This window comes from Myxine glutinosa, chromosome 2 (assembly GCF_964187855.1).
Source record: "Myxine glutinosa chromosome 2, kmMyxGlut1.1, whole genome shotgun sequence".
In the NCBI taxonomy this organism is placed as follows: Eukaryota; Metazoa; Chordata; class Myxini; order Myxiniformes; family Myxinidae; genus Myxine; species Myxine glutinosa.
In genome coordinates, this window is record NC_136262.1 from 166,847,139 (window position 1) to 166,865,835 (window position 18,697).

The 18,697-nt window shown below is 41.9% G+C and overlaps 1 protein-coding gene across 1 annotated transcript in view; it reads left to right on the forward strand.

Moving 5' to 3' along the window:
- Positions 1-18,697, forward strand: part of LOC137421090 (zinc metalloproteinase-disintegrin-like jararhagin) — a 299,776-nt gene that overhangs the window by 222,250 nt on the left and 58,829 nt on the right. Inside the window, exons 5-11 of the mRNA XM_068106802.2 lie at positions 377-453; positions 3,801-4,005; positions 6,178-6,246; positions 12,479-12,550; positions 16,817-16,986; positions 17,203-17,284; positions 17,615-17,763. Coding sequence (XP_067962903.2) covers positions 377-453; positions 3,801-4,005; positions 6,178-6,246; positions 12,479-12,550; positions 16,817-16,986; positions 17,203-17,284; positions 17,615-17,763 — 824 coding nt within the window. The remainder of the gene's footprint in view (positions 1-376; positions 454-3,800; positions 4,006-6,177; positions 6,247-12,478; positions 12,551-16,816; positions 16,987-17,202; positions 17,285-17,614; positions 17,764-18,697) is intronic.

Below are 18,697 nucleotides of genomic sequence, written 5' to 3' on the forward strand. Positions count from 1 at the left end.
TTATTTGGTAATAACAAGCCCTTTTAAAAATACTAGCATAGAAGTGTAATTTGCTTGCAGCCAAGAGTAATACGCTTACTGTTTCTGCTAATTGAAGGGAAATGGAAAATAGAAACATTAGGTCTGAAAGATGATCTGGTGAAAGATTTTATTTGATAATTGAGTTATATTGGTTGTCAAATATATTGAGTCAAAGCACAAATACACTACAATGATGTGTGTATATATATATATATATATATATATATATATATATATATATATATATATATATATATATATATATATATATATATATATATATATATATATATATATATACATACATACACATATATGCATGTGCTGTTGCTAAAGTGTTGTTATTGTCTTTCAGCATCACTGTTACTATCATGGTTATATTAAAGGGTTTTCCAACTCAACTGCTTCTATCACCACATGTTCTGGTCTCAGGTGAGTATTATGAGCTACATACTCCACTCCCTTTCTTATAGATAGATTATTATAATAGCACTTTATTAAATTGCAAGAACAGTTATTATAAAAACAAAAAGTGTAACTTGTATTAAATGAAATGCAGATCAGTAAATAATTATCTGTTACATGTAAATACAATGTGGATGAGATAAGGTCACAATTGAAAATGGGCCATTGATGTGCTGAAAGGGAAAATACTATCGTGTGACTACCCTTGGTGATCACCTTAGGGTAGCACGGATAGCCAAACGAGCTTTACTTCGAGGCACTCGGTTCAAAATGTGGCGGAGTTAATACATGCGGGAGGTGGGGGGGGGGGGGGGAGGGGAGGAGGAGGATGCTGATGCTGAAGAGCACTTACCTGCATGGATCCCACCGGCAGTCCTCAAACCTGCAAAAAAAAAACTCAAACGAAAACGGATTTAAAATGTACAAAAATAACCGGTTTATTCAAAGAAATGCCAGTACAAAATAAAACATGGCGAAACTAAATTTCTTATATGGTGCGCTCCTGCAACAGACCCAAACACGGACACAGGGAAAGATAACGATATATAAAAAAAACTTTGTGTTGTTATTTCGTGCACGAAGCTCTGATCACTGGTGGAGGGTCTCGTCAAGAATCGTTGGCCCTGAACGCGCAGTCCGCACCTGGCTCCGTTCTTGGCAGGAAGAAGGCCGCAGTCCGCTCGTTCGCGCACTGCGAGCGTCCTCTCACTCCTGGCCTCGTCAAGCGCGAAGCGAACAGGAGTTGTCGCGCAGCTCCTTGTTCCCAGCTCTTGTTTCGCAAATCAGCCTCACAATCCCCAGCAAGGTCTCGGCCCACTGTCGCCCGCACCGAGGTCCAGAACGTGAAGAAAGGGAGAGAATCGTCGGTGCACAACTGTCTCCACCAAAGTCTGGACCCAAGAGAGAAAATGTCTGCCGCGCTAATCTTTTGTCTGCGCCACTCTGATGTCATCCGTCCTCTTCACCAATCAGCCAGTCCCATCTTTTCAATCCTCTCTGTCACTCAATGCCCCGACCAATCACAGCTCTCCAGGTTGTGGCCTTCAGCCTGCCTGTCCTTGCGGTGATGTAGTGGCTGCGGCGCCAGCAGTATTGTTCATGCCTGGCTTCCGGTGGTTTTATTATTAATTAGTGAAGTTAATGGGCAATTTTAACTTGTGTCCAATGCGGTGCCATAAGGGACATATGGATAAATTACAGAGGGAACAACATACAAGGAATTAATTAACATAATCCCTGAGCTAAATAACATTAAATAATTTTGTTGTGAACTATTATGGAATGGTGTTCCACACTTCTTCCAAGATGGTCCCAAAGATCATCTAAGTTGTTTGGATTATTTTTACTTTTTGTATGTCCGAATCCTCCCATACAGCTTCAATCATATTGAGATCTAGGATTTGAGGGGGCCATTCAATGCTTTGAAGGATTCCAGATTTATCTTTCCTTTGTAAATAAGTTTTAATTATTCCAGCTCAGTGTTTTGGATCGTTATCTTGCTGTAAGATGAAGTTTAGACCAATAAATATATTGCACCACAGGGGATAACATAACATAAATTAAAGTTTGTTTGCACCTTGCTGCAGTCAATCTACCATCAATTTCCAGCGATTTTCCAACAGCACTTGAGGATATGCACCCCATACCTTGATCGATCCTCATCCACGCTTGATTATGGGCCTCAAGCAAGGCTCTTTACAGGTTTCAGGTTTTGTATTCTCACATACTGTCTTCGATTAATTTTCTTTTGTATACGGAGTCGAGGCTCGTAGATGAGCCAGAACACAGAACGGATCAGGAGGCAACAAAACAAAAGGAAGAGCAGAAAAGGAGGGAAACACCAAAAGCAGGGCCGAGGAACAAAATAGACAGAGACAGACAAACAAGGGATGCGGGTAAGAATGAGGGGTGGGGAGGATGCAGGGGTGGTGGACAAGATGAATACAGAAGCAAACTCTCACATTGGGAGAAATGGAAATTTGGGGGATGGTTTAACATGGCTAGAAAATATCATGGTTTTGGATGATCTTTTCTAACCATGTCAAAGTTTCAGTTGTTAGGATTAGATCCAAATCCAAATAACTGAAACTGATCGAAATATTAAATCCAAATCCAAAATTAGATCCAAATAACTAAAACTGGCTCATCTGTCCAAAGTACCTTTGACCCACGTCCGATCGCTCTGTCACTGGGCCCTCTGCCACATATGCGAAGCAAATGGCTGCCAGTGAGGTGAGGTGGACAGCTCCGACGTGGCTGTGTAGCGAGATGAATAACCAGGCTGAGGTGAAAGTGTGCAGGACTTGGTGCGGATATGTGAGTGAAGAGCAAGAAAGTTGTGAAAATAAATGAAGAGTGCATCAAGAGCGAGCACAGTGAAGTGAGGGAACTGGAAAAATAAAGGAAAGGAGCGAGAGAAAAGGTAAGATGAGTGTGATTGTAGGGGTTTTGCGAGGGAAAGAAAACAGCCCAAAGAGCAGAGTCAAGGCTGGACAAAGCTCAAGCTCCAAGGTGAAGTTGAAGTGCCAACTCAAGTCCCGAAGTGAATACTGCCAATTCCTTCTCTGTACTTATTTTCACCCCCATGCTCCCCTTCCTCATGGCTCTGGGACCCTTATTGGTGTAGATCCCACGAGGGGGCGGACTGACCCTCACCGCCAGTGAATGGCCGGGTCTCAATCTTCTATCTGGTAACGGTGCCCGATTGGTGGGACGGGGTCTCTGCAGTGGGTTTTTCAGGAAGGGGGAGAGGCGAGAATTTGGTGCGTACCTGGCAATCTGGTGATTGATGGCTTCCTGTTGAAGGGAAGCCCTAGTGATGTCCTTTGAGTGGGATGGTGAGCCCGTCATGCTGAAGTGAGAAGCTATGATTCTCTGCTAAAGTGAGACGGAATGACACCAATGGCATGATGTGTGCGTGGTTTTGGCCGTGAAATTGTTTGAATCCAGGATGTAGAAAGGAAAGACCATGTACTAAAGCTAACTAATATTTGCAATGCATATCTATATCCACATGAGCTTTAATCTATGTGGATGCACTTTGTTCTCCCCAGGAGCTCATAACTGTGACACTATGTAAGTTACGGAGAGAAACAAACTAGCATTCAAATGCAAAAACCTAGCAAGTTGGATTAAAACAGCAAATTGGTTCCATGATGTATTCCGTTCTTGTCTTCTGAGTCACCACCGTTCTCAAGGAAGGGTGACAGATTTTCACAAACGGCATTTTTAGATTAGCATTTCAATCATAATATTATGATGTGACACCATACCTTTTATAAGGTGCTTGTTTTACTCTGCAATTTCTTCTGCAGTGGTTTGCTATTTTTGGGCAACGAGACGTTTGTTCTCGAACCACTTGATGGCATTGACAGAGGCCGCCATGTCTTGCATCGCTGGACCAGTCCGAGGCAAATGAACCGTCGGGCACTGCCTACTAACTGCAATATTCCTGAATTGGAGGTTACTCAAGGCAATAAACCTGCATACAACGAAATAACCTTTTTTCTTCACAACCCGGTAGGTTCTGAACAACACCTGTGCATCTGATTTGAATTTCAGGAAGTTAGGGTACAAATCACAAGTTGTATAAATATGTAATGAATTTGCGTTATAGGAGATGAGCTGCACATTTCGGTGATATGTCAATCATGGTTTAAAAATGTATGTGAATCAGCAATGGGTGACGAGGATGCTCACACGTAACCAAGTGTTGTAACCACGTAAGCAAGCAGAGTTTTGCATGGGTATTGGAATTGTGCAAATCATTCATTTAAATCTAAAAATTATATGAAGGAAGCGCAAAACTCTCATTTGGTCAGTAAGCAGTTAACATAGTCCATAGTCTGACTATGTCAATTGGAATTTCTGACTGCCAGTGCCTGCAGGGGGCGATATTTTTGACCTTCGCCCTGAGCGCCACAAACCATCACTACACCTGTGTGTGTGTGTGTGTGTGTGTGTGTGTGTATATATATATATATATATATGAGAAAGTTGTTGTCTTTGTTTGTAAGCAGTTAACATAGATGAATCAGAGTCAATAGGGCTATCAGTTCGCCATCACAGACAAGTCGATGGTCTCTTTGTCTAATGCCGCCTCCTGTCTGGTCTTACACCCTCTGCTGTTTCCATGCTTTGTCTTCCACTCTGCACACCCAGGTTTCTGCAGGGCTCCATCATCCCCCTTCTGGTGAAACTACCTAAATCCAGGATCACTGCTCACCTTCACTCATTCATTCCTCTTTTTCCCTGCCTGTGGAACCAACTTCCACATCCTCTTCAATCTCATTATTCTTTCCCTGTCCACAAGACAGCTGTTCACCCCCATCTCAGATTGTCCCCAATCCAAAACCATGATCTTTTAGACCCTCATTAAACCCACCTAATCTCTCCTCATTCCAAATTTCCAGTTTTCCCTCCTTGCAGTTTCCTTCTCTATCCATCTTATCCACCCCGTGCATCCTCTCCTGCCTTCAATTCCTCCCCACACCATATTGTTTGTTCAAGTCTCCCTCTATCTTGGTCTTCAACCCTGCTGTTGGTGTCCTCTCTCTCCTGTTCCTTTTGCGTCCTATTTTTGTGTGCTTCGTCCTGGTCCGTTCAGTGTTCCACGAGAGTGTCAGCGTTTGTCTTCCATGAGCCTCAACTATGTATACAAATAAAACCAAAACATTAAAGCTCTCTTTAAATCAGACAACCAACATCCTCTTGAGGGGAAACATGAAAGACTTTACCTGAGACACACTTTAATGCAGAATTTAAATTCTGAAGCTAAACAAACATACATTGTGTCCAACATTTCAATCTAGTTATAAGCCCCTCTACATAAACCGAACAATATATTTGTTGTTTCTTGCATTAGGATACTGTACCACCACATATGGAACGAATGTGTACATGTAGTGAAAGGTACAAACTTGAAAAAGAGCGTATGTTTCATTCACTTGACTTTAAATTTTGAGAACTAAAAATGCAGGTTAACCTTGAATTCACCTATGAATTTTTCCTCTTGCTTTTGTGTTTTCCTCTGCAAGATTATCTCCGTCACTTGTGTCTTCACTGGTGTTGGGCTAGCGGCTAGGGTGCTGGCTTAGGATACTAGGATCCTGGGTTCGAATCCCGGTCGATCGCTGAATTAACGCCAGGGGGGTTGACTCAGCCTGTAACATAACCTTCCGAGGTCGGCTAATTGAGTACCAGTTCACTGGTAATTCCCTGCTTGTCGTTAAAGGCGGCAAAAAGGGTTGGCATCAGGAAGGGCATCCGGCCGTAAAACATTGCTTCAAAAAGGGGACCGAAAAACAACAACAACCACGGTTCCCGAAAAAGGCCAACCCCCGCTTGCGGGGAAAAATGGCCTCTAAAGGTGGTTACTTGTGTCTTCAATTATTTTTTGATCTGTCATGTAACTAATTATTGCAGATGTTAAATTATGAGTATATCAGCCATAAAATTAATTTTTCTCAGGCTACTCCATCGAATCCCTTTAATTGGATATGCAAATCAGTTATTGTTCTGTCGGCTATCTGGAATGTTACTTCACGAAAGTGATCATGATTGAACAAAATTTGTTTTGAAAGGGATGTAAAAAATATAAAATTGTACCCCAACATCTCGATATCAGTTTGCTGGTAAGCAGTGTTTTAAACATTCAATATCACTTTCTGATTTATTCCTACAATCCAACAGAAAGACTCTCACCTTGCCCTGACACAAACCAAGTATGTGGAAATGGTGCTGGTTGTGGACAACTCAGAGGTGTGTTGGACTAACTTGGATTGGAATACATATAGCCTTGAATGTAGCTTGGAGCAAATGTTCAGGATCAACTAAAAACATTTGATCATGCTGAGCTTTTATTCGTAAATATGGCTGTGAATAATTTTTAAAATTTCCATTAAATAAACATTACCTGTGACAACAAGTATTTTTTCAGTTATTGTATTAAACAAGACCGAAAGTCTAACGGTGGCGTAGCCGGGCTAGTAAAATATTATAAACCACAAACACATATGATTAGCTTTTTAAACATTCACCAATGCTGTTTATAACATTAAACAAAGAAATTTGGAGGAATGCAGACATCCGTGAGGTAGGTTTTACTTATAGAACTGAGGGAAGATCTACTGTAATCTATATACCCCACAAGGATTGGGTTAATAACGTGCTATCAAAAAACTGAGGCGAATTTTTTACTTCCGCGGTTGTTCGTTCCGTACATCGCTCATCATTGATTCATGAACCATACACCACTTCAATCCTTCAAACCCCCGCTCTAGCAGGGAAAATGGCCTTAAAATGCATGTTGTTGTTGTGGAGAGTCAGCGGCTGTACGCCGTAATGACATCACCATGTCATGTGACCAGATCCTCAGCTCTGATTGGTATACGTTTGAGGGGACATACAGACAAACACTGTTCTTGACGGCTTTGCCCTATGGGCTACGCCGTTAAAATCGCACCCATATCTGAAGGAAGCGGTTCATTTTGGCATTTTTAGTATGAAATAGGCAAAGGCTAGAAACGAACGAAACCCTTTTGAACCCTCCAGAATTATCCTTTAGAATTGCCTTTTAGAATTACCATTTAGAACCCTTCAGAATTACCCTTTAGAACCCTGTAGAATTACCATTTGGAACCCTTTAGAATTACCATTAAGACCCCTCTATAATTACGATTTAGAACCCTTTATAATTGCCCTTTAGAACACTCTAGAATTACCATTTAGAATGATCCTTTAGAACCCTTTATAACCCTTTATAATTACCCTTTATAATTACCCTTTAGAATTACCTTTTAGAATTACACTTTAAAACCCTTTAGAATTACCCTTTAAAACCCTTTAGAATTACCCTTTAAAACCCTTTAGAATTACCCTTTAGAACCATTTAGAATTAGCATTTACAATCACCTTTTAGAATTGCACTTTAAAACCCTTGAGAATTACCCTTTACACCCTTTAGAATTACCCTTTACACTGTTTAGAATTACCCTTTAGAACCTTCTAAGATTACCCTTTAGAAGCCCTTAGAATTACCCTCTAGAATTACCCTTTACAATTACCCTTTAGAACCCACTATAATTAACTTTTAGAACCTTCTAGAATTAGAAGCTCAGATCATTGTACAATTCAACAGTGGTTTTTGGTGTTGGGTTACCGATATGCATTAAAGCACCATCTGCAAAGTGTCTGGATTAAGTCATTCCATATTGAATGAGGTGGCGTGGTTTTGTACTCTGTGGTATGAACTGTTGACTCAGCTGCTGAGCAGAACTTTCTCCTAAATGCATTTCCTGGTGCTTTCGCAGAAGCCAGATTTTTTTTTTTTAGTTGTTAATATTTATTTCTCCATCATTACTTCTTTTTTAATTTTTCTCAGCAGGCATGTCACACATTCCAAGTTGATCGACCACCACCCGGTGGTGAATTTTTCTCATCTCAGAGTACATGTGCCAGTCCTTTCATGCCAAGCCATACAACTCAGTGCTTCACTTGTTGGGAAGGAAACGTTGCATTTCAAGGTCATCCTACAGTAGACGTAGTTCTAGTCATGGCCTTGTACAGCCCTGCAGAATGTGCAAGAGGCTGCAATGCCGATGACTCATTTTCCTACAATGCCTCGGCCACCAGCTTGATCTGAGGATCTTTCCTTACCTCTTCCTGGTTTTTCTTATTGCCACATTCTGTGAAAAAAATTAACCTCTGATTCACCTGGCCTCTAAAGGTGGTTCTTTTCTTCTTCTTCACCTCCTTTGTTTAATGCAGACAGACTCCATCAAAACCCTGTCGAGCTGGCTATGATAGTCTCACAAGTACCAGTACCAAGGACTTTTGTCTGCTGACAAACATTGTCATGTACCTTTTAATTATCCAAATGTAGGTTTTGATTGTAACTGGATATAGGGCAGAGGAATTTTTGTGCAATCTCTACTCAACAACCATGAGCAGTTTGTTGTTTCTCCACCTCCTTCTCCTCAATCCACACATGTTTACAGATGGCATTGCTGACTACATTCGATGACGTTGTTAATTATTGGGTGATAATTGGCTGGATTTTATCATATAAATTTTGTTCACAGGTCCTGCCTGGGTAGTTTTGAATATGGTGGTGAAAATGCAATTTTGTAGCTGTAATGAAAAGGCTTGGCCAGAGAAGCAGCTAGCTATTGATCACAGGTATTTAAAAAGCATAATAGCTAGGATGTTGTCAGGGCCCATACTAGAGCTATTTTTAGGGTGTATCCCATGGGGCAATACCGTGTAGAACAGCGTTTGTCTGCCCGTATGTCCTCAGAAACCTACACCAATCAGAGCTGAGGATCTGGTCACGTGACAGGTGGACGCGTTTAGTAACCATTCTCGTGCAGTGCATGTTTTACTAAAAGGAAATATAATAACCTTCTGTGGAATGCTTTGGGGACCCAGCGGGTGTCATTAGGTAAGTAGGAGGCTTCAGAAATTCCTCAATACAATTATGATTTTGAAATCCGATCGACACGGACTTTGCTCCCGAACCCGGAAGTGAACAGATGATAACGGTTCGCTGGTTTGATAATCTTAATACAATCGTGATTTAACATTATAGCCGGCGAAGCCGGTGTTGTGAATGAACGCGTACATATTATGTTGAAAAGCCAGATTTTGCTGGATCCTTTGAGAATTTCGAAGCTTTGACGCACCAAATCGCTCCATGGAGGCCGCCATCTTGCGGATGCGGAAGTATGCATAAAAAATTGCAAAAAAGTTCAATAGGAGTTTGTTTAACCCGTCTTTGTTTGATTCACAATCTTAAGCACCTCTAATTTGTAATTAAAATACTTTAAGACCAGCCTCGTTCCCTGGGCCCGCACGGGCCCTGGTTATCTTCAACAAAAATCTTCACCAAACACCGGAACCAATGAGATTCGAGCATTTGAAAAAATATTTCAAAAAAGCTTATAAAATTTCTTAAAATAGGCCCTGAGCTAGCACATCATATAGTTACTTCCTTAAGCTTCTTGTGACATTTATTGTACTAGGACGTGCCCGTACGTGGGTGCCCGTTCCTTGCCAAAAAAAAAAAAAAAAAAAAATTTGTGTAGGGGTGTGTGTGTGTAAACATCCTAGGGCGTGCCCGTACGTGGGTGCAAAAAAACATGCGTGCAAACAACAACAACAAAAAAAAACTTTGAAACCACGTGGCAGTAACGACCACAGAACCCCCCCCTCTATTTACATGAATGGTTTGGTCCATTCGCAACGACCACAGAACCCCCCCTCTATTTACATGAAATGGTTTGGTCCATTCGCAAAGCCAAAGCGAACGGCGAACGGCTAAATCGCCATAGCTCGGTAACTACTTCTCCGATTAATATGAAACCTTGAAAAGGCACATCCTCGGGTCCCCAGCAATATACCTGGCAAGTTTCAAGTATATCGGACCCGTGGTTGTCGAGAAACAGCGGTCACAGACACACAGCCCGTACTATATATGCCCGCATGCCCGCATGCATGCCCGTACTATATATATATCTAAAATTATATCCCCCCCCTCTATTTACATGAAATGGTTTGGTCCATTCGCAAAGCCAAAGCGAACGGCTTGCGAGTACGGTGACAATCCCCCCCCTCTATTTACATGAAATGGTTTGGTCCAAAGCGAACGGCTTGCGAGTACGGTGACAATCCCCCCCCTCTATTTACATGAAATGGTTTGGTCCAAAGCGAACGGCTTGCGAGTACGGTGACAATCCCCCCCCCCCCTCTATTTACATGAAATGGTTTGGTCCAAAGCGAACGGCTTGCGGAGTTTGGTAAAGAAATCGCCATAGCGTGCACAAACGCGCAGGAAAGCGAAAGAATCGCAAATTAGTTTTAATTAGTTTTAAAACATAGTTTAACGCCAACATAGCGGCAACATAGTTTGGCAACGTGAAATAAATGAATACGCTCTCAAATGTGCCGTCCGAGGCAGAGTCTGTTCGGCACGTTCGGCACACGTGATAGCTCGCTGCTCTCTGATTGGTTGAATCGTTTTTTGGACATAGCTCGGTAACTACTTCTCCGATTAATATGAAACCTTGAAAAGGCACATCCTCAGGTCCCCAGCAATATACCTGGCAAGTTTAAAGTATATCGGACCCGTGGTTGTCGAGAAACAGCGGTCACAGACACACAGACATACACACAGACATACACACAGAGATTACTGGAATTATAGATAGACTAGGGCATGCCCGTACTATATATATATCTAAAATTATATCCCCCCCCTCTATTTACATGAAATGGTTTGGTCCATTCGCAAAGCCAAAGCGAACGGCTTGCGAGTACGGTGACAATCCCCCCGCCCTCTATTTACATGAAATGGTTTGGTCCAAAGCGAACGGCTTGCGAGTACGGTGACAATCCCCCCCCTCTATTTACATGAAATGGTTTGGTCCAAAGCGAACGGCTTGCGAGTACGGTGACAATCCCCCCCCTCTATTTACATGAAATGGTTTGGTCCAAAGCGAACGGCTTGCGGAGTTTGGTAAATAAATCGCCATAGCTCGGTAACTACTTGTCCGATTAATATGAAACCTTGAAAAGGCACATCCTCGGGTCCCCAGCAATATACCTGGCAAGTTTAAAGTATATCGGACCCGTGGTTGTCGAGAAACAGCGGTCACAGACAAACACACAGACACACAGACATTCACACAGAGATTACTGGAATTATAGATAGATGTAGGTATTGGGGAGGACTGTCTGCTCTTCTCTTTTACCAAGTCTTACTAGGTACGGTACCTACTACACCTACCTACTACCAACTACCTAACCTACTGGTGCCATAGTGATGGGTAAAATAGTGACAAGAGGCTTTGGCTTCGCCGGCTCATTGCGGCTTTGCAGTCGGGTCATATTATTTTGATATATTAATACGATAATATTAATTTGTGATTGGAATGATGAATGATGATGTTTGAAATTAAAACGTAGACATTGAGTTTAAAGCAGAATGAGGAAATGACGTAAGTGTTTCCATCCGTGACATTCGCGGATTCCCCATTTTCAGTTTCGCCATTGACTGGATATAACAACATTCAGACTGGGTACGTTTTTTGTGCAAGTCCTTCACGAACCTGCCATCAATGCAGTTTGTTGTTTCTGCAAAAAGACATTCGACTGAAGGTGGCACAGGAATGTGGAATTTATTGGTTCATCGTTTGCCATTCGCCGTTTTTTGGCCAAGTCATTCATGAACCGGCTGTCCATGCCTGACGTCATTTTTAAATATTGATATTATTTGCTAACTGGCATCCCCACCCAGGTCATACTATCCTCTTCAACTAAAGTATCAAACAAGCTCGGCTACGCCATTTAGATTTTCCATCTTGTATTTATTTTTGTTTGATGTCGTAATGAATATGAACACTTGCACAAACCAAAAATTTTCTTAACTGAGTTACATTATTCTATATATGTTCTATAGTTTTAAAAGCACATTTTATATTTGAACTTAACTGTACAAGGAAACTTTCTTTTCATGTTTTGTTATGTTTCAAGAAAAGTAATCCGAACTCCAACTTGAGGGTTTTTACCATTTTCCTGTATTTAACCAGTGGGAAGACCTAAACTTCATACATTGGCTTACCTGTTTTGGATTAGTTGATTTTATGTTGATTGATTATTAGTTGATTAGATTAGTTTTGTTGATTAGATTAGTTGATTAGATTAGTTTTGGACAGGTAAGCCAATGTATGAAGTTTAGGTCTTCCCACTGGTTAAATAAGGGAAAATGGTAAAAACCCTCAAGTTGGAGTTCGGAGTTCAACCCATTCTCTGCCATACTCGCTGCTTGTTTATCTGAGAAATACTACATTTATGTGCAGCTTGTGGATCATCACCTCATAGGTACTCGCCTAATAATGAGCCATAAATTATGCTTTGGATTCAAACCTCACTGTATTTTTACTCATTTCATGTGAACTGTTGTATATTTATTGTTCAATGGTTCTGTATGCCTCAGTACCGACGATTTGGCAGAAATTGTGACAAGATCAGGATACGGATGCTGGAAGTAGCCAACCATGTGGATAAGGTTCGTCGGTCAAGGAAAATAACTTATTTTGACACTTCCCTTCCTCCACACTGCAGTCGATACAAATTGCATTGACAAACATTTTGAAATATCACACACACACACTTCTTCTTTTAGCAATTAATGCAAAAATCTAGTATAATTTATCTTGTGGTCCTGAAACCAAACAAAAATAAATTTCACAGCCCTCACAGCTCCTACTCCCTCCCCTCACAATTATCCATCTACACCTAAGTTACCTACCAGTCCAGCCAATATCCATTTACCCCTCCATCCCCAATGCTTCTAGGTATCTATCAAATTGAAGCAGAATTATATCTACTTTTTGTGCTGCCACTACCTTTGCAGGGAGACCATTTGACACATTAACCACATTCTAGAGTGAAAGACCCCTGCCTTGCTACAATGCTAACAATCCTCCCCTTTACCCATGCTGTTGTTCATGGTCTGATCTCCTATCTATCATAAGTCACTTTCGGAATTGCACACCAAATTTAGTTCCCCCACCCCCATTTGCTCAACGTTGAAGTCAATTTTGGAATTGTGCACCAAATTTAGATCCACCCACCACCCCCCTCACCCATTTGCTCAATGCTAAAGTTACTTTCGGAATTGCACACCAAATTTAGTTTCCCCCTCCAATATCTCCATTTGCTCAACGCGAAAGTCACTTTCGGAATTGCACACCAAACTTAGTTCCCCCCTCCACTATCCCCACTTGCTCAATGCTAAAGTTACTTTTGGAATTGCACACCAAATTTAGTTTCCCCCTCCAATATCTCCATTTGCTCAACGCGAAAGTCACTTTCGGAATTGCACACCAAACTTAGTTCCCCCCTCCACTATCCCCACTTGCTCAATGCTAAAGTTACTTTTGGAATTGCACACCAAATTTAGTTCGCCCCTCCAATATCCCCACTTGCTCAACGCTAAAGTCACTTTCGGAATTGCACACCAAACTTAGTTCCCCCCTCCAATATCCCCACTTGCTCAATGCTAAAGTCACTTTCGGAATTGCCCACCAAATTTAGTTCCCCTCTCCAACATCCCCACTTGCTCAATGCTAAAGTTACTTTTGGAATTACACACCAAATTTAGTTCCCCCCTCCAATATCCCCACTTGCTCAATGCTAAAGTTACTTTTGGAATTGCACACCAAATTTAGTTTCCCCCTCCAATATCTCCATTTGCTCAACGCGAAAGTCACTTTCGGAATTGCACACCAAACTTAGTTCCCCCCTCCACTATCCCCACTTGCTCAATGCTAAAGTTACTTTTGGAATTGCACACCAAATTTAGTTCGCCCCTCCAATATCCCCACTTGCTCAACGCTAAAGTCACTTTCGGAATTGCACACCAAACTTAGTTCCCCCCTCCAATATCCCCACTTGCTCAATGCTAAAGTCACTTTCGGAATTGCCCACCAAATTTAGTTCCCCTCTCCAACATCCCCACTTGCTCAATGCTAAAGTTACTTTTGGAATTACACACCAAATTTAGTTCCCCCCTCCAATATCCCCACTTGCTCAATGCTAAAGTTACTTTTGGAATTACACACCAAATTTAGTTTCCCCCTCCAATATCTCCATTTGCTCAACGCGAAAGTCACTTTCGGAATTGCACACCAAATTTAGTTTCCCCCTCCAATATCTCCATTTGCTCAACGCGAAAGTCACTTTCGGAATTGCACACCAAACTTAGTTCCCCCCTCCACTATCCCCACTTGCTCAATGCTAAAGTCACTTTTGGAATTGCACACCAAATTTAGTTTCCCCCTCCAATATCTCCATTTGCTCAACGCGAAAGTCACTTTCGGAATTGCACACCAAACTTAGTTCCCCCCTCCAATATCCCCACTTGCTCAATGCTAAAGTTACTTTTGGAATTGCACACCAAATTTAGTTCGCCCCTCCAATATCCCCACTTGCTCAACGCTAAAGTCACTTTTGGAATTGCACACCAAACTTAGTTCCCCCCTCCAATATCCCCACTTGCTCAATGCTAAAGTCACTTTCGGAATTGCCCACCAAATTTAGTTCCCCTCTCCAACATCCCCACTTGCTCAATGCTAAAGTTACTTTTGGAATTACACACCAAATTTAGTTCCCCCCTCCAATATCCCCACTTGCTCAATGCTAAAGTTACTTTTGGAATTACACACCAAATTTAGTTTCCCCCTCCAATATCTCCATTTGCTCAACGCGAAAGTCACTTTCGGAATTGCACACCAAATTTAGTTTCCCCCTCCAATATCTCCATTTGCTCAACGCGAAAGTCACTTTCGGAATTGCACACCAAACTTAGTTCCCCCCTCCACTATCCCCACTTGCTCAATGCTAAAGTCACTTTTGGAATTGCACACCAAATTTAGTTTCCCCCTCCAATATCTCCATTTGCTCAACGCGAAAGTCACTTTCGGAATTGCACACCAAACTTAGTTCCCCCCTCCAATATCCCCACTTGCTCAATGCTAAAGTTACTTTTGGAATTGCACACCAAATTTAGTTCGCCCCTCCAATATCCCCACTTGCTCAACGCTAAAGTCACTTTCGGAATTGCACACCAAACTTAGTTCCCCCCTCCAATATCCCCACTTGCTCAATGCTAAAGTCACTTTCGGAATTGCCCACCAAATTTAGTTCCCCTCTCCAACATCCCCACTTGCTCAATGCTAAAGTTACTTTTGGAATTACACACCAAATTTAGTTCCCCCCTCCAATATCCCCACTTGCTCAATGCTAAAGTTACTTTTGGAATTACACACCAAATTTAGTTCCCCCCTCCAATATCCCCACTTGCTCAATGCTAAAGTTACTTTTGGAATTGCACACCAAATTTAGTTGCCCCCTCCAATATCCCCACTTGCTCAACGCTAAAGTTACTTTTGGAATTGCACACCAAACTTAGTTCTCCCCTCCAATATCCCCACTTGCTCAATGCTAAAGTCACTTTCGGAATTGCCCACCAAATTTAGTTCCCCTCTCCAACATCCCCACTTGCTCAATGCTAAAGTTACTTTTGGAATTACACACCAAATTTAGTTCCCCCCTCCAATATCCCCACTTGCTCAATGCTAAAGTTACTTTTGGAATTACACACCAAATTTAGTTCCCCCCTCCAATATCCCCACTTGCTCAATGCTAAAGTTACTTTTGGAATTGCACACCAAATTTAGTTGCCCCCTCCAATATCTCCATTTGCTCAACGCGAAAGTCACTTTCGGAATTGCACACCAAACTTAGTTCCCCCCTCCAATATCCCCACTTGCTCAATGCTAAAGTTACTTTTGGAATTGCACACCAAATTTAGTTTCCCCCTCCAATATCCCCACTTACTCAATGCTAAAGTTACTTTTGGAATTGCACACCAAATTTAGACCTCTCTCTCCCCCACCCCATTTGCTCAACGCTAAAGTCACTTTCTGAATTGCGCACCAAATTTAGTCGCCCCCCGCACCCCTATTTGGTCAACGTTAAAGTCAATTTCGGAATTGCGCACCAAATTTAGACCCCTCTCCCCCCCCCCCCTCGCCCTGCCACACTTCTTTCCTTATATAAAAAAAGTTAGACGCACAAAGGTGTGGTGACAGAGAGCAAAGAAGCAAACAAGTTGATAGTTGGGCAATAGTTGGATCCAATAAGCAAGGCCATGCGCAAACGGCAACAGAGGAAAGTGTGGAGGGGATGAAATATAGAATCCTACATGGATGAGGGTTGTGTTTTGTTAGATAGGGTGAAAAGGGGTAAAAAATATTGTGAGTTGGAATGGGCAACAGACATATGTTCCAATTATCAGACCAGCATAATCAATTCCAAATCTACAGAGAGTGAACAGAGCTCCTTTCTTTCTTTCTCCTTCCTAAACTCTTCATGAGCCCAGCTCACTAAAAGTCAGCCCATTTTGTCTTGAAATTCACAAAGCACACTTAGTTATGAATCACAGGTAAAGACTTCCTATCTACAACTGTACTTATAGATATAGAGAGATCGACTTATTGATTACGGTGCTTATTAGCCGCAAAGTAATATGAATGTTTCATATTATGTTTTACAGTTGCTATGGCTACAGCTTCACATTTATTAAAATGATCCACTGCAACCAGCACGAGAGACTAACTCGAGAGCATGACGTATGCATTTAGACGAGAGCAAGACGGCATTTATATGTCTTAATTTATGACATGTTATACTTGGCTAAAGTCAAAAATCATCCGCTTTTTGAGAATGTTGCTTGGATGCTGATGGAAGCCGTTTGATGGTCTTTCAGTTATACCGATCACTGAATATTCGTTTGGCATTGGTTGGACTGGAAATATGGAGCGACGCAGACAAGATCAACGTGACCGATGATGTGAACGCCACACTTCGGGCATTCATCGACTGGCGCAGCCAAGACTTGCATCAGCGGAAAGTCCATGACAATGCACAGCTTGTCACGTGAGAGATGCAGCCGTACATCGACTGGCAGCTACACTTTGAAAAAGTTTCCAAAGATAAAAGACCAGGCTGGGAAGTATTTCCAATAACTTAGGAAACAGGACGTGCAGAGTTCACAGTGATTTACTGTAGGATCGTAGCTATAGTGGATGACCTTGCTTTACATCACATGTATTCTGATTACAAATGGCTGTCTTCTCTGTTTTTCTAACAAAGGTCTGTGAAATTTTCTGGTGCAACTGTGGGCTTGGCACCTGTAGCAGGGATGTGTGGGACCAACAGTGCAGGTGTGAGCCAGGTGAGAAACAGGAGAGGTGATCCTAGATGGAGGTGCTCTGAATTATGTTTTTAGCGCATTCGTAATTGATGGCCAAAGACCAAGTAATTCTCGTTTAATTACACCACAAACTTGTCTAAACCTTATTTTTTAAATCTTCTAATTATCTTTTTGGTGGAGGGGAGAGAAGTCGAAGTGGTGGAGATGATACAGAGTAGGTTAAAAGTGGTGTTCAGAAAAACATATGGAAAGAGCTACTTTCCCATGAAAAATGGAAGTCCTTGTTCTCTTGCCCCTATTTTATCTTGTTTTATTTTTTGCTTTTCCCCTTCACTCATTGTCTTTTTTCAGGATCATAGTGTTAGTCCTTTGGGGCTTGCTTCAACTATGGCACATGAGATGGGCCACAACCTAGGTTTAAGCCATGACTCAGAAGATCGTGGATGCTTCTGTGACACTTTGGAGAAGGAAGGTGGATGTGTGCTGACTCCTCGGATTGAGTAAGACTAATATTCATGGGGTGGTGGTAGGATAGGTGCAGAATTTAGACCAATTTGAAAAGGTTGGTTTCACCGATTTAAGACTCATGGTGGAACTTGTACATAAATGAAACACATTAGCATTAACATCAGTTATGCTCATGTCTTTGATTTATGTAACACCAGCAAAAGTACTATCACCAGTGATGCGAAGTCAAAAGTGAATCTATCAATTTAAATTATTTCATGGACTTTAAAAAAAGGTTAATTGTGTTGCACTCTTGGTTTCACTTAGAGCCAAAGCTCTGAGCTACTTATACCACCAACCGCAATATGGTGGTGCAACATTGGGTGGCGGAGGTTGGATTTGTCTTAAAATAAGGCAAACTATATCTATTTAAATTTTATTTTATATTTTTATTATTTTGTATATACGATACAGTCTAGGCTCATGGAAGAGCTAGTACACTGAATGGGTCAGGAAGTAACAGGATGCAAAAGGAACAGTGGAGATGCATGCAAAAGGAACAGTAGAGAGGGGGGGAAACACCAATGGCAGGGTTGAAAGCCAAGATAGAGGGAGACTTGGACAAAATGTGTGTGGGGAGAAATGTGGGGCATGAGATGATGCATGGGGTGGACAAGATGGATACAGAAGGAAACTCGAAGGAGGGGAAACTAAATTTGGAGGGAGGAGGTATAGTGGTGGTGGGAGAGGAGGGGGGTTAATGAGGGTGGAAAAGATCATGGTTTTGGATTGGGGACGATCTGAGATGGTGAAAAGCTATCTTGAAGACCTGAAGGGAAGAATGACATTCAAGATGGAAGTTAGCAGGAAAAAAGAGGAACAAACGAGTGGATTTCAACAATGATCCTGGATTTAGGTAGTTTCACCAGAAGGGGTGAGATGACAGACTGTGTGTGCCCTGCAGAAACCTGGGGGTGGGGGGAGGCA